This window comes from Octopus sinensis, linkage group LG1 (assembly GCF_006345805.1).
Source record: "Octopus sinensis linkage group LG1, ASM634580v1, whole genome shotgun sequence".
In the NCBI taxonomy this organism is placed as follows: Eukaryota; Metazoa; Mollusca; class Cephalopoda; order Octopoda; family Octopodidae; genus Octopus; species Octopus sinensis.
In genome coordinates, this window is record NC_042997.1 from 82,573,973 (window position 1) to 82,595,190 (window position 21,218).

The 21,218-nt window shown below is 34.8% G+C and overlaps 2 protein-coding genes across 7 annotated transcripts in view; one reads left to right on the forward strand and one right to left on the reverse strand.

Annotated features, from left to right (window-relative positions):
* Positions 1-12,586, forward strand: part of LOC115215670 (pyridoxine-5'-phosphate oxidase) — a 34,226-nt gene extending 21,640 nt beyond the window's left edge. For 5 of the 6 annotated variants that reach the window (XM_036502477.1, XM_036502484.1, XM_036502464.1 and 2 more), the window contains exons 6-9: positions 4,197-4,250; positions 5,973-6,101; positions 11,055-11,128; positions 12,317-12,582. In XM_036502477.1, coding sequence (XP_036358370.1) covers positions 4,197-4,250; positions 5,973-6,101; positions 11,055-11,128; positions 12,317-12,482 — 423 coding nt within the window. In that variant the 3' untranslated portion in view covers positions 12,483-12,582. Of the gene's footprint in view, positions 1-4,196; positions 4,251-5,972; positions 6,102-11,054; positions 11,129-12,316 lie in introns of all 6 variants that reach the window. The other variant, XM_029784938.2, reaches the window with a different exon arrangement.
* Positions 12,587-15,662: 3,076 nt separating this feature from the next.
* Positions 15,663-21,107, reverse strand: LOC115209386 (ATP-dependent RNA helicase DHX29-like). Its single transcript, XM_029777775.2, has one exon. It carries the CDS (start codon positions 21,013-21,015, stop codon positions 16,921-16,923), a length of 4,095 nt encoding a protein of 1,364 aa, XP_029633635.1. The 5' UTR covers positions 21,016-21,107; the 3' UTR covers positions 15,663-16,920.
* Between the last annotated feature and the right edge of the window lie 111 nt (positions 21,108-21,218).

Consider the following 21,218-nt stretch of genomic DNA (forward strand, 5'->3'; position numbering starts at 1 on the left):
GTGATTCAATAGTTAAATTTATACTAACATTTAATGTAGACAGTACTTAATACCTAAACAGAAACACTTATGTGGTGAAGAAAGACAACATTAGTGCAGTGACTGATATTTCAATAATTTCAGCAAATATGGGAAACAACTTCAGTTATGTTTCTGTCTTGTTAGATCTTCTCTGTGAAGGACAATCTTAATTATATTTGTTGAAGTAACCATGAGAGAATTACAAAGTAAATGTAAAAATGTGAAAAATGTTCACTAATTCATTCAGATGAGTTGCCTGCTTATAATAATTTAAATGCCATAGGTTATCACCATATGACAGTGAACCATCAACGACATTATGTGGATCTAGTGACCACAGCACACACTCAGGCCATTGAGTGATCATAGTTAGATGCTAAAACTATGATTCTGGAAAAAATGAGGGTGGTTGTAATGTGCTTTTCCAGTCACATCCAACCCGTGCTAGCGCGGAAAACGGACGTTAAACGATGATGATGATGATGATGATCTTGATCATTTCTACTGGAAGATGGTGAGGAAAGACTTAGATGATTTATTTATATTGTTCCTTAATGATATAAGAAGTGTTTATTGTTAAAATGGATTGTCTTGATTTATCTGTGTAATTTCTTTATCATATAATATAATATAAGATTCAATTCTTATTTGTGTAATTCCTTTATAATGTACGAAGTGTTTTATCTCTGAAATATCTTAAGTGTTTTACCTCTGAAATATATGGAAATATCTGAAAAATAAAGTAGATAACCCTGTTTGACACCATCGTAGACCACATACTTTACTAGCACCGATTTGTTTTTAGTCAGTTTCTCCTACATTCCCCTATTAAGAAATAATTTTCCCTTTACGGTCTTCTTACTAACAGCATATGCTAAAATTTCTCTGCCTTTGTGAATATAACGTGCATGTGCAATAAAATTGCAAATATAAAATTAAATGCAAAGATGCCTACAAATACAGTTGTATATGATTAACCTATTTGTCACCACAAGTTAGACCTGTGAACATTCCACTAGAAATGTGACTAATCTTTGTTATAAAATCATTGTTATCATCACCATTGTCATTTTATGCCTGCTCTTCATACTGGCATCTGTTGGTGGGTCTTCATGGTCCAAGTTCTTTTTTATTGGGAGTTGTTGCTCTCATAGTTTGGTTCTTATACATGTCCTTTTGATTTGGTTTCTGCAGTTGGATGCTTTTTCTATTGCCAACCACTTTACAAATTGTAGTGGTTCACTACACTTTTCTCTCCTGCTTCATTTCATCTGTTACCTCTAGCATCTTAAGATCTAACTTTATCATCTCTTCTTAGGTTATTTTTTTGTGTGCTTCCTTTGTCATACTGTCCTTCAACATTACATCTTAACAATTTTCTTCACCCAACTGGGATTATGTAGCTATACTAGTGTAGCTGACTATTCTGCATATATTGACTGGTGCTTTTAATTTCCATCAACCTTCTCAACTTGCTTGTGCTGTTTCACAAACAAATTAACATTGAACATCAAATCCAAAGCATAAACCTAACTCATTTTTCAAGTTCACTAAATTCATTGCTCAAGTATCATTACCACTACATCGATAGAGAAAAATCTTTGTTGCCAATAAATTGAAAATAAAATTCTTTTATAGTATTTGACCTTAGAGTTCTCAGGTTAACTAATGGTTTGGTCAAAACCTCTATTCAGTTTTGTATCTCAAGAAATCACATTGCATCTCCTATTTTTTGAAGCTTAACTAACTGACAGTTTGGAAGAATGAAAATATAATGAAAACCTACTCCCTCCACAACACTAATCTCAAAAAGTCTTCGTGTGAACGTGACCTGGGTGTTATTGTCGACAGTGATTTGCGTTGGATAAAACACATCGCTAAAATTGTCAAGAAGGCTGAGGGTGTCTTGGCATCACTCACCAAGTCCTTTGTGAGCTGCTCTCCAACTATCTATCTGCGGCTTTATATAGCTATGGTAAGACCTCACCTGGAATTTGCATCACCGGTCTGGAACCCCTATCTTGCCCAGGATATCAATCGTCTGGAAGCCGTTCAGCAACGTGCAACCAAAAGAATACCCTCCATCAGGCATTTGCCATATTCTGAACGCCTTACTTCCCTGGGCATGGACACATTGAAACTCTGACGTCTGGCAGCTGACTTGGCAGACACTCATAAAATTATCAACCATCTTACAAACAATAACTCTGAGCACCTTTTCAAACTCCACCCGTCTAACACCCGTGGACATATTTACAAAGTCAGAAAACAGCACAGCTCCCATGACTTTAGGAAACATTTTTTCATGCTGAGAGTTGCTGAAGCATGGAACAAACTGCCGGCATCATTTGTTAGTTGTTGGAGCACTGCATCCTTCAAAACTTCCATGCACCTGATTTTCTCCCCTCCATACACACACAAGCATGTATCTGACTCATACATTGTTCGCTTTCCAGACATTTGTACATTACTGCATATACTTTATACGCATTTTCTGACAAGTTGTGGTGCACCTGAGCACTGTATACAATAATTTCATTATATATTATATTATAAATTAGCTTATTTGAATTAAGAAGTATGAAAATTTAAATTTGCTTACTTCAATGGAGAGCTAATATCTGTAGTGTAGTGAGTACCTGCTTCCACTTCCATTTTTTAATCAATCGTAATTACATTCACAATGATTTCAAATTTTGGCACGGTGAAGGGGGTGCTCAACTAGAACTTATTTTATCGACCTCGTAAGGACGAAAGGCAAAGTCGACCTCGGCGGAACTTAAACTCAGAACGTAAAAATGGACGAAATGCTGCTAAGCATTTTGCCCTGCAGACAAGCAGTTCCGCCCACTCACCATCTTAAATTACATTCAATAAAAAAAAATTGTAATTAACTAATTCTTGCCTTAAGTAAGGGAGATAACTCTGAAATTAAAATTGATTTGAACTTGTGTGTGTGATGGTGGTAGTGGGGGAATGCAATAAAGATCGATTCTTTATTATGTAACTGGTTAGGTGGAACATAAAAATCTGAAAATTAGTTTTGTTTTCTTTGTAGCTTCAGTGCCATCAAGCTACAATGATCAGAAATGATGTCTTTGAATATAGTCGTAGTCATTAAGAAGGCTGATAAGTAGCAAAACCCAGATACCCAGTTTAAATTTGTTTTTAAGCATGTAGTAATGGAGAAAGTAAGCAGATAAGCATAGATAACAAATCTAAATTGTGGATATTAAATATGCAATGTCATTATAGAGAAAGTATGTAGTTAAGTGTAATTGAGCTCTATACCACTTGTACTCAAGTATACTTAGTTTCCCACGTCTCTTCCTTGTTATCTGTACTATATTTTACCCTCAAATCTCTACCTTAACCCAACTCTTTATGCCTAGAACTGCAGTCATCTACCATGTTTCCCTATTGTTATTAAATGGCAAAAGTCCAAATTGAGCATTACCCATATTGGTCTACCAAGGCAGTAATGAAGCATTTTCAATGTCTATAGGCTCAATCCTTCTTCTTCTAAACTAAAAAGAATGTGTAATCTAAGACTGTAAATGATTAAGTGTAAATAAAAGTTGAAATTGGGATTACTGCATAAAGAAAATAGTGATGGCCTGTAAAGTGAACCATAGAATAGACTCAGCAGAAGGCATAGTATTAAGGTGTAAATTTTTTAGCAGTCAGGGGACTGTAGCATTATTTTTTTGCTTTGATCTCACCTCTTTTCATGCAAACAAAAGTTCTTATATATCTAAGATTTTGAGAGTTATTATTTTTTTTCTTAGTAAAGATTTCCAATAAATATTAACTAATTTTTAACTAAGTCATAATTTGTCTTTTTTTTTTCTGAGGGAGATATGAATTACTCCAAGGAAGCTGAAACAGTGAATACTTATCTCTGTTTTGTATATTTATATAAGGCTGCAAATTCATAGAAGATGGTGATGTCAAGTGAACTGATTCAAGTATATGACTAGTATATTTTTATTGATTAATTCATGGAAGGATGAAAATGAAGTTGATCATGGTGGAATATGAACTTAGAGTAGAGCAGTTGAACACTAAATGCTGTGTTACTAAGTTGTTCATCCTACCATTTCTGTTTCCTGCCAGTCTAACACTCTAATGAAGACAAATAACATTATAACAAATATTTACCTTTTGGTTTTCAGGAAGAGAATCCTTTCTGCAGTTTTTCTGTGCATTGGGAACCTTTAAATCGTTCTGTAAGTTTATTTAAAATATTTTAATCAGCATTATCATAATAATTTTTCTGGTGTCTATTTTTGTGGACCAACTTTATTATTGATTAAATGGTAAAAGGCATTTGAATATTCTTGTCTTGTAATTTTTTGACTGCTATATTTTCTTTCAACTCCTATCTTCAGTTCTATCCCTGAAGATATTCTCATTAATTACATCAACATAATTAAAGTATTCTGTTTATCAACTGTTAAAATTCTTCCCTATTTAAAAATATAGCAGCATTGTAGGGTCCTTGGCAAATCCATGCACTGGGCTTTATAGTATTTGTTTATTGACAGTAAATCGCAGCATGCATAGATCAGAATTGAGCCCTTAGAACTCTGAAGTCCCCAAGCAACTTCCCAGTATACCCTTGCATTAAGAGACAAAATAGCTTTAAGATTATAGTGCTTTACAGTTGAGTGTTTAGCAGTAGGAAGTGTATTCAGCAATAAACCACAACGCTCATTTTCCCTTAAAGAATATTTTGTAAAACAAGCAATTTGTCATATTGATACTGTCTCTTCCAAAAATGCTGTGTAATCACTTTAGAACAACATTGTTATAACTTTATCAACGAATTAGTGTCAATGATTAATGAGTTATTTAAAAAGAAAATTTGACATCATGCTTTTGTGAACAACAGTGTTGCTGGATATAGGTTTGTAATAGACCAATCAGTGATTCATTGCATTTCCAATGGTGAGAAAGACAAAGGGATGACAAGTTGAGTGGAATTAATAACACAAGTACTTTTTTGTTTGAATACCAGTTTATCAACAATTTCTCGTTGATGCATATTTAGCAATGTATATATTACATGCATGTGCACACACATACACACACACAACTGGTACTCCGTCGGTTACAATGATGAGGGTTCCAGTTGATCCAGTCAACAGAACACCCTGCTTGTGAAATTAATTTGCAAGTGGCTGAGCACTCCACAGACATGTGTACTATTAATGTAGTTCTCAGGGAGATTCATCGTGACACAGATTATGACATAGTTGGCCCTATGAAATACATGTACAACTCATCTTTGCCAGCTAAGTGGACTGGAGCAATGCGAAATAAAGCGTTTTGCTCAAGAGACACAACACACTACTGGGTATTGAACTCACAGCTTTATGATCATGAGCCAAATACCCCTAACCATTAATCCATGTGCCTTTGCAATACATATACAAATGCATGCATACCTACGTGTGCATGTACACACACATACACACACACACACATTTATAAAAAATATTTTGCAGTAGACTTATAAATGTAAGTTGAGATATTTAAAAAATTTTGAGAAAATGAAATACATGTGTCAGAACTTAGTTGATTCTATAAATTTCAATTTTCATTTTTGAAATCAATATGTTCCTTGTTTTTAAAGTTTTTATTGTAAGTGTCTCATCATCATTATCATCATCGTTTAATGTCTGCCTTCCATGCATGCATGGTTATTAATGGTAGATATATAAATGTTGTTACAGTGTGAAGACAAAACATCTGAAATAAAATGTTATATGCACATTAATTTCTGTCAATTTTATTCCATAATGATGGTTAAGTTCTTTACATTATTATCCTCACTGTACAATAATCTAGTGAAAATTTATATGAGAATTTGAGAATTTATATTCATATGATCAGTGTGTGTAGTAATTAAATACCTACTTATTTTGGGGGAACTTTTAATGTTTCAGATCAGAGTTGACGGCAAAGTTAATAAAATATCTGAAGAAGAATCAGAAAAATATTTTCATCAAAGACCCCGAGACAGCCAGCTTGGTGCTCTGGTTAGTCTACAGAGTACAGTGATACCAAGTCGAGAAGTATGTCATTCTTCTTTATAATTTAAAATCTTACTAGCTGTCATTACTGGAAATTATAAAATATCATTATGTTACTGGTATTTATTAATTCATCAATGAGGCTTTCTCTTACAGAATTGGTTTTGTATGAAAGAAAGAAATTTATTTTGTTAATGTAATAATTCAATATTCAGTTTTTTAGTATTTATTACCCTGAAGCATGTTCTAAATTATAAATAACAAATGTTCTTGAGCAGAGCACATAAGCATTTCTTTATTATCTTCTATCTTTTACATGTTTCACTCATTAGATAGTGGCCATGCTGGAGCACTGCCTAGAAGAATTTTTTGCTGAATGAATTGACCCCAGTACTTATTTTGTTTTCTAAGCCTCGTACTTATTCTATTGGTTTCTTTTGCTAAATCGTTAAGTTATGGGGACATAAACACACCAACACCAGTTGTCAAACAGTGGTGGTGGTGGTGGTGGTGGGGACAAACACACACAGGTGCAGGAATGGCTATGTGTTAAGAAGTTACCTTCCCAATTACATGGTTCCAGGTTCAGTCCCTTTGTGTGGCACCTTAGACAAGTGTCTTCTACTATAGCCTTTGGTCAACCAAATTTTTGTGAATGGATTTGGTAGATGGAAACTGAAAGAAGCATGTCATGTGTGTGTGTATGCATGTGTGTGTCTCTGTGTTTGTCTCCCACCACCACTTGACAACTGGTGTTGGTTTGTTTACATCCCTGTAACTTAGTGGTTTGGCAAAAGAGATGGATAGAATAAGTACCAGGCTTAAAAATTCATTTGGTCAATTCATTTGGCTATATTTCTTCAAAGTAGTGTCCTGGGATGGCTGCAATCTAATGACTGAAACAACTAAAATATATACTGTAAAAACCCATGTAATTTACGCCCTTTTTTTCCGCGTAAACTCTACTAAAACCCCACTTATTTTATATATATTTGTAACATTAATAAACAAAAAATTGTTGAAACTAGTTTAGTATGTGAATAAATCTATTCAAAAACAACTACACATTTTTCAGATTCAGGTGCATTTTCAGATTCCAAAACAAATTCTCCTATATATATATATATATATATACATATATATATATATATACACACACACACACACACATATACATATAGTATACTGTTTCATGATGGTAAGATGAACAAAAAAGAACTCCATCTGGTGAGAGAAATCATCATCATTCATCATCATCATCATTTAGCGTCCGCTTTCCATGCTAGCATGGGTTGGACGGGTTAACTGGGGTCTGTGAAGCTGGAAGGCTTCGTCAGGCCCAGTCAGATCTGGCAGTGTTTCTACGGCTGGATGCCCTTCCTAACACCAACCACACCGCGAGTGTAGTGGGTGTTTTTTTTGTGCCACCTGCACAGGTGCCAGACAGAGCTGGCAAACGGACATGAACGGATGGTGCTTTTACGTGCCACCGACACAGGGCCAGACAGAGCTGGCAAACGGCCACGAACGGACGGTGCTTTTACGTGTCACCGGCACGGGGGCCAGCCGAGGCTGGCAACGAACACGAACGGATGGTGCTTTTACGTGCCACCGACACGGGGCCAGCCAAAGCTGGCAAACGGCCACGAACGGACGGTGCTTTTACGTGTCACCGGCACAGGGGCCAGCCGAGGCTGGCAATGGACACGAACGGATGGTGCTTTTACGTGCCACCGACACAGGGCCAGACAGAGCTGGCAAACGGCCACGAACGGACGGTGCTTTTACGTGTCACCGGCAATTAGAAATATTAGTTAATAACGCAATATATATTTTTTTTTATGAGCTACTAATAGTTTCATGTGATGAAAACACCTTTGACAGCATTTTTTAACATGTCTAGTGCATTCACACAGTCCTCAGGCTCGTTATGGCATATGGGCACAGCTTGAGGATTGCGTAATGGCACCAGATGTGTTAAAAAATGCTGTCTGAAATGTTTTCATTGTATGAAACTATTAGTAGCTCATAAAAGTATATTTTTTAAAATTAAATACTGTATAGTTCGTTATGCCATGTGGGCTGTGCCTGATGACTGCTGAGATGTCAGATGTGTTATAAAACTTTGTTTGGCATGTTTTCAGTACAAGAAACTATTAGTAGCACATAAAAACATGTATTGTGTCTATTAAACAATATTTATCTTTCACTTGATGGAGTACTTTTTTTGTTGATTTTACCATAACAGAACGGTATGTTGTGTGTGTGTGTATGTATATATATATATATATATATATATATATATATATATATATATATGACAAGCTTCTTTCAGTTTCTGTCTACCAAATCCACTCACAAGGCTTTGGTTGGTCTAAGGCTATAGTAGAAGACACCCAAGATGTTTTGCAGTGGAATTGAACCCAGAACCATGTGGTTGGAAAGCATCTTCTTATCGCACAGCTATGCCTGCGCCCATTATACTAGTATATTTATTCTTTCAAAAGAGTGTTCATTAAAATGATATCAGATTTGAATAGTCATATGACAAAATAGGTCAGTTCAGATTGCACAAAAATTGCAGTAAAATTTTGTTTGGTGTAACTGCAATTAGAATAAGAGATCTAATCAGCAGATATATTTTGCAGCTACAATTACAGTTTGTGATTAGAATAATAAAGATAGTGCATAATATTTACAGCAGGAGCAAAAAATAGCATGTAAACTAGAATTAATGAGGAAAGCTGTGAAAGTAAACAATGAGTTACTCTCTCCACAGAAAGAGCATGGTATGGAAAAGTGTGATGTGATATGGTTGTTACATAACTTGAGTAGTTCCCATGTTACGTATGCATATTCATAGCAATTAGAGAGGAATAAGTTCAGTATGACCTGTTGGATATGCAATAATAATTTACAAGAAAAGTTGGACACTGAACAAAATTGAGTTGAGAAAATAAATGACTCCCAAGAATATTGGTATATGGTATGCAGAAAGGTGATTACATGAATGTAAATTAATGGTTCATTGAATTAATTAATGCCGATTGAATAGATATTAAGACGTCATCTATTACTTGTATCTGCTTATTTGGATGATCGGTAGTTTTCACTTTAACACTTTTGTTACCATAAACACATTGAAATGCACTGCCTTTATTTCAATTGATTTTGAAAATAATGAAGAATTTAGAAATATAACTTTGTATAAATTATAAATTATAAATAAAGTATAAATTAACATGAAAGTTTGATTGAAGGTTTTAATTGAGATTATTTTAAAATAGAATTTGTATCAGATTTCAGGTGGGTTGGCATCAAAAGGGTTAAAGTTACTTACCATAAATGTATTGCTACTATGTACAATTTTTGAGCCCACAATACCATTTGTAACACAGTGTTACTCAACTGCTGCAATTGTAGATAATCCATGTAATCTAATATATTAGTTTTTGTATGCTTCATTTTATTTAAAATAAATTTATGTCTACCTTTTACCTTTGACTGCAGCCATGCTGGGGCATTGCCTTGAAAGGTTTTTAGTCAAATTGACCCAGGCGGTGCTCCAGCATGGCCACAGTCACATGACTGAAACAAGTAAAAGAGTAAAGAGAGTAGGACTTATTTCTTTTAATTATAGTACTCATTCTGTTGTCCCCTTTCTTGAACCACTAAGTTAAAGAGATGTAAACACACCAATACTGGTTGTCAAGCGATGGTGGGAGACAAACACAGACACACACACACACATAAATATATACATACATCATGGGCTTCTTTCAGTTTCCATCTACCAAATCCATTCACAAGGCTTTGGTCAGCCCGAGGCTATAGTAGAAGACACTTGCCCAAGGTGCTATGCAGTGGGACTGAACCTGGAAAGCAAACTTCTTACCATACAGCCACTAGGATTTTTTTAATAGGTGGAGAAAATTTGCAATTAAAATAATTAATAATTTTAAAAAATCCTTTATTGGGATTTTTAAAAAAGTGGGTGGAGAAAGTTTGAAGTTTAATACCATGTATTTTATTATGTGTTCTTAATTTTAATGTTGATTTTAGTGAAAGAAGTCCCTATTACACATGGAGTTTTACAGTTACATTGCTAGCTATTCCAGGTCCTCTGATGCATTTAGTTTTGAATCCCTGTTAGTTTCCTATTTACCACACATCCTATAGCAGTTTTTATATATTTATTGTTCACAGTAACTAGACAGTATGCACATGCAAACTTATTTCTTGATTTCCATGCTAGGCCACTTTTTTTGTTAGTACTAAACTTTGGTCTCTGCTACTAATTAATCCTTTACTTTTGGCCATGTTAATTTTTATATCCTTTTACTCTGTGAACATGACAGCGAAGTTGACAGGGTATTTGGCAACCAGTTAAGAGGTTAATACACCATTGCCTCCATAGTATTTTGTCTGTAACCAAGGCACACCACCTAGCTCTAAGTAAGTTTAAAAGGTAGATTAGATCTAAACTCTAGGAAGCAACATCACTATAAATTTGAGTTGTTTCATTTGTACTTATTTCTCCTGTGGGTTGGTAGAACGTTGTGAGAAACCACACTCTTTCATTGAATGGGTAGCTATTGACTCAATCTGGTTATAAAACTAATTGCAGCTGTTACTATTACCACTACATGATTATACCATCAGGAACAGTAGTGTACAAAATCTAAATGTCTGACAGTGTTTTTTTCCTTCCTTTTTATATTACAAGTTCTCATACTGCCATGGTTGACTTAGCCTTTCATCCATCTAAGTCAAGGATATAAACATTACACATTCTCTGTACTCTTAGCAATCAACTTGTCATGAAATAGATGTCTGTAGCTATATTAGAAACAAATCAGTGGATGAAAAAAAATGTACCATCCAAATTAAATTTCTTACACTTTGCTGATATTTCCAAATTCAAGATCTTTGTAATTAGGTGATTATTTGCATTTTCTTATTGCTATAAATATCTTATGTTGTTCAATTTTTTAGCACTTGATGAACAAGTATGTTGAAATCCAAAAGAAATATGAAAATGTAGAATTGATTCCAAAACCAAAATACTGGTATGATTTTAATTATAGTTTTGTTACAGTTGATCTTCTTCTTCTTCTCCTCCTCCACCACCACCACTGCCACTTCTACTACCACCACCACCACCACCATCATTTAATGTCCATCTTCCATGCTACCAAGGGTTGAACTATGTAAGCTAAAGTAATTTTCAGTGAATATAGTTATAATAATATTTTTCTGTATCCTATTAGAGCAATAAAATTTGATATGAACCAGCAAAGAAGCTTATGTAGAAGCTGTTTCACATTAGTTTCTTCACATAATATAACTAACTAGGCAAAAATTACAAGAAGGCAATGCAGTTCTGCCAAATATTTTGTAATATAAAAATGCTCCAGAAGCATTTCCAAAAACATAGTGTAATGATGGACAGCTAGCAAAGTCTAGGAACTGCTCATCAATTTTGCATTACTACACCAAATTATGTTACTGTTGTACTTAGGGTTACATGGGCTTATCAGAATTAAATACCTTGACTACAGACATGATAAAGCATTGGATTACATTGCTGAGTACTCTTATCAGTTAAGAAAAACCATCCCAGCTTTGAGCCTAAGAGCAAGTTCTTCTAAACTGTCTTGGCTCAGTGGATCCTAGTAATGAGTTGCATATAATGGTTAGTGTAAAATGGTTTATTCCTCGTTAACTTAATTAGGCATGTAAGACATGGATGTAAACAGTAATATCACTTAAGATATAAAGCACATTGCTATGATAAAAATGATAGTGTTGAACAAGATGCTTTACAGTATTAAATGACAGCCTTCTACATTTTGAGTTCAAAAGCTATTGGGATTGACTTTGCATTTTCATCCACATAGTGTCAATAAAATAAACCTGAACTAATATTAAAAAATTTTATTATCCAAAGCTAAGATGATATAATGGTAGATTGTAGAGGGCTATACCAAATGTTTGATTACATTTCGAGTTAAAAAACCTTTGGTGTAAAGTTTACATTTTATCTCTCTCAGAATCAATAAAATAATTATTAGTTACATACTGGACTGATTAAATCAACAACATCCACTCAGTCCTTACAAATTATGGTGTTTTGTAAATGCCAGAAATCATTATCCATGTAATGTGATATAGTAATAAAAAGGAAAAAAGAAAGCATCTTAATTATTTCCCTTGTAGTCATTGGCACACTTAATCTATTTATTTTGTTATTACAGGGGCGGCTACTTTGTGAAACCAGATGTAATTGAGTTCTGGCAGGGGCAGACTAACAGACTACACGATAGATTACGATTTCGGCAAAAGTTGCCTAATGAAGTACTAGACCCAGAACTTAGCCATGAAGGTGAAGACGACTGGATTATTGAAAGACTTTCACCATGAAAGAATGAAGAAAAGTTACATTATTATTTTCATTAAAAGAAAAAAATAAATTAGTCTAAAAGAAAAATTTAGTGTGCTTGTGAATAAATTTATGAAATATCAAATTTAATTTTCATCTTATTTTCTCTGGTCTTTTTAAAGTATATAACTGTGATACAAATAATTTTTTCATGTTTACTAATAATTACATAAGTTGATCTCATATCTATTATATATTATTCGTTTCTGTAGTCAAGGCTATTCTTGCGTAGCTTCAAATTAGCCCTGACTAAGCAGATTCATGATCAAGGCATTTAAACCATGTACATTTTTGTCCTTTCCTCAAATATTGCATATCTAAGACTGCAGTGTACAATGTGCCCCTCCCTTTTCAAATATGAAGGAGATTTGTTTATAGTAAGTTGAATGACATTGTCCCCATAAAACCTTGTTTGTTTTTAATAGATTAAATTGGAAAACAATCAAGAATATGTTTTATTCTTAGTGATTTTTTTTTTACTTTTATTGCTATTAAAATGAAATTAGATAATTTGTCCTGACTGGAGGCTCAGTGGTGTACATCTTATTATCAGCTGTGTAATGTGTCTTAAGCAAAGACACTTAAGACATGAAGTGTTGCTCACAGCTGTAATGGGAGACAATGCTTTTCCAAGGAAAAGGGGCTCTCTACAGCTTAACTTAAAAGGTAAAACTTATAACTGAAACATTTGTTATTACTTGTTGGTAATAATTATGGAAATAAAAAAAAAATTAATTTTTTTTTGTGATGTGTTTTAATTCCTGATATGAGGTTTTGAAAGACTTTAATTGCAAAGTTTATGAAGACTGAGACTTGAATTAAAAGACAGAAAATCAAAAATCAAAAAATCAAAATCAAAATCAAATCAGATATCAGAAAGCAGAACCGAAATCGAAGTCGATCAACATCAATGGAAATTGTGGCTGTGATACCAGTGCCAGTGACAAGTAAGCGAACCATCCGATTGTGGCCGTTGCCAGCGCCGCCCCGACTGGCCTCCGTGCCGGTGGCACGTAAAAGCACCATCCGTTCGTGTCCGTTGCCAGCCTCACCTGGCCCCCGTGCCAGTGGCACGTAAAAGCACCATCCGTTTGTGGCCGTTTGCCAGCACCGTCTGGCGCCTGTGCGGGTGGCACGTAAAAAGCACCCACTACACTCGCAGAGTGGTTGGCGTTAGGAAGGGCATCCAGCCGTAGAAACACTGCCAGATCAGACTGGGCTTGATGCAGCCTTCTAGCTTTACAGACCCCAGTTGAACCATCCAACCCATGCTAGCATGGAAAACGGACGCTAAATGATGATGATGATGATGAGAGAGAGGAGGAGGAAAGAAGGTGAACTAAAGAAAAGGATCACACTAGCATTGAAGCAGGACGTCAAACAACACGACGATGAAGTAATTTTCTTCATTCAAGCCCTTTTCTCATAGTTCTAGGTTGCAACCACAATCCGGTGTGTTTGTGTACTTATAAAGGCAAGTGTGACGTGCTTTGTTCATTACATTTCCCTGGCCATTGCCTTCACAAGACAATATATGGAGCAGCTGCCATCACAGTTTATTGAATTCACTATTAAGGATGTCTGGAATTTCTTTCTTTTAGCTACATTGTAAGCAAGCCTGGTGCAACCATCTGGTTGCCAGCCCTCAGTCAAAATCGTCCAACCCTGAATATTATTATCGTTAAGTAAACATGGAATAGATTCTCTCCTCGCTAATTAATGCTTGTAATACTGTTTTTACTATAAGCACAAGGTCTGAAATTTTGAGGGAGGGTACTAGCCATTTCATCAACACCAAAGGGATGAAAGGTAAAGGTGACCTTGGTGCAATTTGAACTAGGACCATGAAGAGCCAGAAGTTTAATGCTTGTAATATTAAAATTATTAAAAGTTACATTTATAAGTTCAAGAATTCTGCAGCAAGTTAATTATAAATTAGTAGTTAAAATTTTAACAAATCCTATAACACATTATAAACAACAATAACCCTATTGCTCTTATTCTGTCTTAATGTGTATAGTATTAAATTAATTACTGCTGGATGTTACAATTTACTGAAGATTTGTTACATTTCTAGACAAGAAAATTATATTTCCCCTCAGTTTATCTAGCTGGAAACTAGGTACCAAATATATCCAAAACAGTACCTGCGATAAGTTAGTATTCTATTCATCAACATTTTAACTTCCATTTTTTATGCTGGCATGGGTTGGATGGCTTGACACGAACTGGCAAGCTCACAGGCCACATCAGGTTTCATAGTCTGTTTTGGATTGGTTTCTAAGTCTGGATGCCCTTCTTAATGCAAACCATTTTAGAGTGTACTAGGTGCTTTTTACATGACAGAGCACCCATACCAATACTTTTCCATGGTATCTAGGTTTTAGGATCTCAATTCTAATGTAGTATATATTTGTCTCACATCCACTGAATAGTATATAAAGTTAGATGTTATATGAAATATAACACAGTTAGTGCTGGTCCACTTTGCTGTAGGAAGGAAAATTACAGGAGGTCAATTATCAAGTAAGTACTTGCCAGAAGAGGAAATCTCAACATAATTCTATTGTCTAGAGATTATTATTGCAGAAGTGGAGACTATTCTTAATGCACAATTATTTGACTGCATAACATTCCAGCATTTCTTAATATTCATAATGGTAGGGATACTGGTGTATAATGCAACCCTTCCATGTGAGTTAAAAACACCATAACAATACAATATTGTTTTGAATATATGTAAAGTGTTTCCTGACTCAAAGCATTAAAAATAAAACGCACAGAAAATATTTGTTTCTAATTTAGTCAAGGGGGTAACAATTTGTTGATGACATCAAACCCAACACTTGGACTATTATATTTTCTTGACCCTGGAGGGATGAAAAGTAAAGTTGCCCCAGGCAGGATTTAAACCGAGATTGTAAAGAGCTGGAAGAAAATCTGCAAAATATTTTATTCATCACTAACGATTCTATCAATCAACCATCCTAAAATCCCAAAGAAATATTGGTTTCAAATTTTGGTACAAGTGTAAGGACAGACAAAATGCCGCTAACCATTTTGCCTGGCATGCTAATGATTTTGCCAGCTCACTGCCCTACTCAAACGAAATATTAGAAAATGGAATTTAATAAGGAGTTTGAAATAACAGAACAGTCAATGAAGTTATTTGTGATATGTTTTAATAAATATCTTAATGAGAATTAACTTTTATATTATTTCAATACCACAGACATCAGCTACAGTTAGTAGTTGAATTGTATACAAGACTTTAATGAATTTATACAAGTGATGAGAGAGACATGAAAGTATTATTCAATAGTTTTTCATTGAAGTCATAGCAGAAATAGTTATCAAGTAACAGTGAATGTCTGAATTGGTAACTTAAGAGAAAAGAGACATAAGGAGAATTTCTAACAATTAAAAAAGCTCCAATGTAAACGATTAAAAAAGTGATTGAATCTAGAATATCTCTGCCATTGATGCTGCTTTTGTCTTGCTGTGAAGCAGAATGTAATGGTATTGGCCTTAAAATTCCTTATTCAATTGTAATGTACAATAGTCCATTTACAAGTCAATAGTTTTTTAAAATTTAACAATACTTTTGATAAATAAACTGATAAGTTTTCCTCACAACCATGTCTTGATCCTTACAATACTGAAACTAGGCAGGATTTGTTTGTTCTTTAAGTTTTCTCTTCAACACTTTTATCATTGGTTATCAATAACATACAAGACACAAACACCTACAAATATATTTTAAAGTACTGGTTTTTGTATATAGGCTGGTCCATTCTATTTCAATAGATTAATCATACTTCACTTAGGAAAAGTTTTGTATTTACTAATAATCTTCTGACACATGCTGACTGAAGGAAACAATGTACTCTCAACTCTGTGAATCTCCTCTCTAATATATTTCCTGGCCCTGTCTCTCACCAAAATATTTTGACTAGAAAACATTGGTTTTTTTTTTAATGTTAGCACAAGATCCCTAATAAGTTGTAGCTCCTTAATTTATCAGACACCAAAGAAGTAATGAAGTTAGTTTCACTTCTGAATATTAACAATACCTGAATACATCTCACTAATCTCCCATGGAATCATTTCAGAACAGCAATTAGAATTAAAAATAAAAAAAATAAAAATATATCAAGAAACAACTCAATTTTCAAATGTGGTTCACTATAAGTTCATTTTCCAATTTGTAAGATGGTTACCTTATTCTTTTAGCAAATTACTTTTGTATTCTATGATTAAGTAATGAAAGTAAATCAGAAGAGATAACAAAAGAATCTATTTTAACAAAGCAGTTTAAGATCTCATTTAAAATTTCCTTTTATATGTTATGAGAAAAAAAAAACATACTTATAAATAAATATTCCTAAATATTTAAAGTATGCAACTGGGAACTATTGTTTAGCAAATATCTGCTTGTAATAAATCAATAACTGACAATATTGATTTATCTTGATAGAAATCAGCTTTGGGGTCATCTAATTTTTGCTTTAAAAGTTCATTCAATAGGTTACGAAGTTCTTTGAAGATGACAGCAGTCCGAGCTCGTGACTTAAATATAATCCATTTGTCAACGCTTACAGTTTGCTGAATATGTTGTACAACTACATTGTGACCAAAAAGCAATAAGGGAAATGGAGAGACCAATGTGCAGTCTCGAAGATATACCTGTGATTGCTTGGTTTTCTCTTGATATAGCATATAGCCTTGTGCCTGTAGTGTTCGATTGACTGAGCTAGGATGGATAAATGCATGTCCTTGAGGTGTCTCAGCACCACATATCCGACTTGTACCATCCGGATCTTTCTCTGAACAAACTTTTGCCACATTTGGATATAATCCAGCAAGAATGACTGCCTTAATAACAGCACATGATTTTGGATTTAAATGAACTCCATCAACAGAATCTGGATCTGTCAGTAGTTTCTCATCCTGTCGACTTAAGAATCCAATAGATTTGATAAGCTTTATAAGATCTGTCTTTACATTTTCAATTTCAATAAGAGATTTTCTTTTTAGATAGTTCTGCATGCAGAATGCATTTTCTGCCTGAAACCCACCTTTGCGGGCAGTTTTCCATCGAGAATAAGCATTATAAATAGTGAGATGATCAGAGCAAGCTGTTGATAAATTCTGCTTAGCCATATTAGCTTCCGACCTTTTTTCAAGTGGAACTACAAATGGAGATTTTCCACTTACTGCAGCAGCAATGACTGCTGCAGGTTCAAGACAACCAAACATTGCTCCAAAAATAAGCATTTTACCAATGGAAACATGTACAGGAAGTGCTGCTAAATGATATCCAAGTGGTGTTAACACTTCTCCTTCACAAGCCCCAACCTCTTCAAGAATCATCATTGCTCTAGAGATAGATTGTAGCTGAGGTGGATCAAGTGCAAGCTGGAGAAATTCCTCTGGTTTGCCTAGGTTACATTTCATGATATGTAAACAGAGCTCTTCGAGAGCAACTCGAAGAAGCTCAGGAACAGTAAACTCACGAAATTTCATATAATTATCTTTGGTATAAAGTCGATAGCAAATGCCATTGCGTACTCGCCCAGCACGACCGGACCGTTGTTTAGCACTAGCTTTACTAACAAAAACTTCTTCTAGAGCATTCATTCGACTTGATTCAACGTATCGATTCTCTTTTACTTTACCAGCATCAATTACATACACTACATCTGGAATAGTAACGCCAGTTTCAGCAATGTTTGTAGACAGCACAATTTTTCGAATTCCCTTAGGTGGAGACAGAAATGCAGTGCTTTGGTCTTCAGATGACAAAACAGAATGTAGAGCAAGCACTTTAAATCGTCGGGGATTAGCAAATTTGCGATCACTTTGGAGCAATTCATAGAGCTCTTGTATATTTGCTAATCCTGGAAGAAATATCAGAATGGCACCATCAGTAATTTCCCCATGTTCATCTATGTAGTTAAGTAAATGAAGAATTAGATCCAAATTAATTTTGTAAGGTTTCATTCTAGTAACAGTTAGTCGAGTATGTTTGCTATATTTGTCTCTGTCAAGTCCACTTGCATCAATGATATCTTCCTTTGACCAATACAGATCTGTTTTCTGCTTAGTTCCTCCAGTGCCAGTGATTTCAACACTTGTTTTCTGCTCATCACGGAGCATTGCTGCTGGGATGCAATAAGGAGAATCTTCTTCCAAGACATAATTGTTCATTTCTATGATGTCTTCTAAATAGAAAACATCAACAGGAAATGTTCGGCCTGGAATTTTAATGATAGGACAATGGTTGAAGTAATCAGAGAGGCGGTTACAGTCAATAGTTGCACTCATTAATATCACTTTAATGTCATCACGTGACTCAAGAAGTCTTTTCAGAATAATCAAAAGAAAGTCTGATTGCACTGTTCTTTCATGTACTTCATCAACTAAGACGTGGGTGACATTTTTAAAACTAGGATCAGAATGTAACTGACGCAGCACAACACCTGTAGTACAATAAGTTAAACAAGTTGTAGGACAGCATTTAGACTCAAATCGGATTTTATAACCACAAAAGGAGTTTGGTGAACCAGGCAGGTCGTCTCCTAGCTCTTGAGAAACCCTGTTTGCAAGACTCACAGCAGAGATTCGACGTGGTTGAGTACAAATGATATTACAGGTTTCTCCACACAAAATTCTATCTTTAAGTAGGAAATGGGGAATTTGTGTGCTTTTTCCACTACCAGTTTCTCCAGCAATCACAACAACTTTGCTGCGATCAATTTGAGCAAGTATGTCTTCTCTATATGCAAATACAGGTAGTGATTGCCGTTGATTTAAATATTCATTATATTTCTTACTGTTTATCTTTTTCAAAAATTTGCCTTTAATTTCATTAACCCTAGGCTTCCAAACAGTTTTTTTCTCTTTGGATTTTTCTTCAATTTCTTCAGAATCATCCACATCTGCTAAGAACCAGTCATCACATACACTGTCATCACTGTTATGCTCATCTGAAGGTTTTTCAGCTTTAGATTTGGAGAGCGTTGGGGCTAACTTGAGTTCTTTCAGCAATTTTGCAACAAGGGTATCTCTGGGTTTGTTATTAATTTCTTGAGCTCTCTGTTTACTAATTCTTTCTGCTTCCATCCATTCTAGCCATAAATCTCGATAAGGAGGTGGAAGTAACTGATAGATTGGTTGTCCTCTGCAGAGATTATAGAGTAATAGAGTAGAGCCAACATGTTCAGCTTCTTTTACAGAGGGGCAAAGAATATCTGGTATAACAGTAAGTAGCGAACCATCTTTCTTGGTAATGGAAGATTTGCATTTGTAAAAGTTTTTCACATGGACTCTTTCATAATGGGCTAAGTCACTTTTAGGGAGGTTTTTCCGAGTCCAGTCATTAAGGAATTGTTTAGGTGATTTCCCAGTCCATTGTTGTTTTGTGTACTCAAAACTACGGCTAACTATAGGTGATTCTCCTTTCTTTTTCTCAGGCAAAGGTTTTGATGCATCACCAATTGCCATATTCTCTAACATATCAAGAGCAAGATCTTCATCACTAGCTTTCTTGGCGGATTTTGACTTTGCTGTTACTGGTGTGCTTTTTGATACATCTGAGTTGCAGCTAGCCTTAGACAAAGCTTTATTAGTTCCAGCACCTGAACTAGCATTTGATATGGTCAAACTCGGAGGTTGTACTTTGGAAGGTTTAGGTTCAGGTTTGGCGGGTGCTAAAAGAGAAATTCCAGCAAGTTTACGATCAAAGCCTGGATGGGTAGCTAATTCGTCCATATCTAGCCGCATTTGCCGGATCTTTTTTGAGTATTCTCTCTGCTTTTCTTTGTTTCCAGATTTCTTCGCTTGTTCAGCGAGTACTATTGTAGAATCTAAAGAAGAACTTAAAGCTTTGTATTTTATATTTGGATCTATCGGTGCAGCGTTTTCTTCTAAATCACTGTCAGATTCTTCTTCGGCATACTGCATAATCCAGTTTTTCACCCAGTCTTTTTTTCCACCTTCTCCCTCAGGCAAACGGCTGTCCTTATTCTCACTTGTCTTTTGGACAGGTTTTTCAACTACTTGATAACCAGAAGAAATTTGCGATTTATCTACCTGCTCTTCTTTAAATCCTGGTCGCCTCTTTATTTCTTCTCTTTTTAACGCTTCGGAAAATTCTGAAGGAAGATCGTCATTTGCAATATTGAGACAGAGCCAGTCCAGGGAATCAACAAGATCACCGCCGTATATCAGTGTGCTCCTCATAGCAGACTCTATCTGGTTGTGTTTGAACCCGGCACGCGCCAAACAAGTATATACATCCGTCAGTCTTTTTGTTGTCATTCTTTCACTGACGTCTTTTACAAGTTTTTTACTCTTTTTCCAATCAAGTATCATCGTAATCAATTTTTTTTCCATATTGGCATTTAGTATAATCTTTGGCGTTGAATCATCGGAATTATCAATATTGTCAGATTTAGTAAATTTATAATTTTTCGTTACCTTTTCTTGATCCTTCTGCTTTTTCTTCCCCATCTTTAAAATTTGGATAAATTTATCAACACGCAACTTGCAGATTAAGCTGAAGTGAGTAGTTTACTTTTGTTTGTGCAATTATGAAGAATCAGTAATCTCCCTTTAAAAAAGATCACCGTTTACTATAGTTTTGAAATACAATTAACTATAAAGTCAATGCTAAATACTTTAAAGAAGAAAATATTTTTAATTAATAAGTTCTT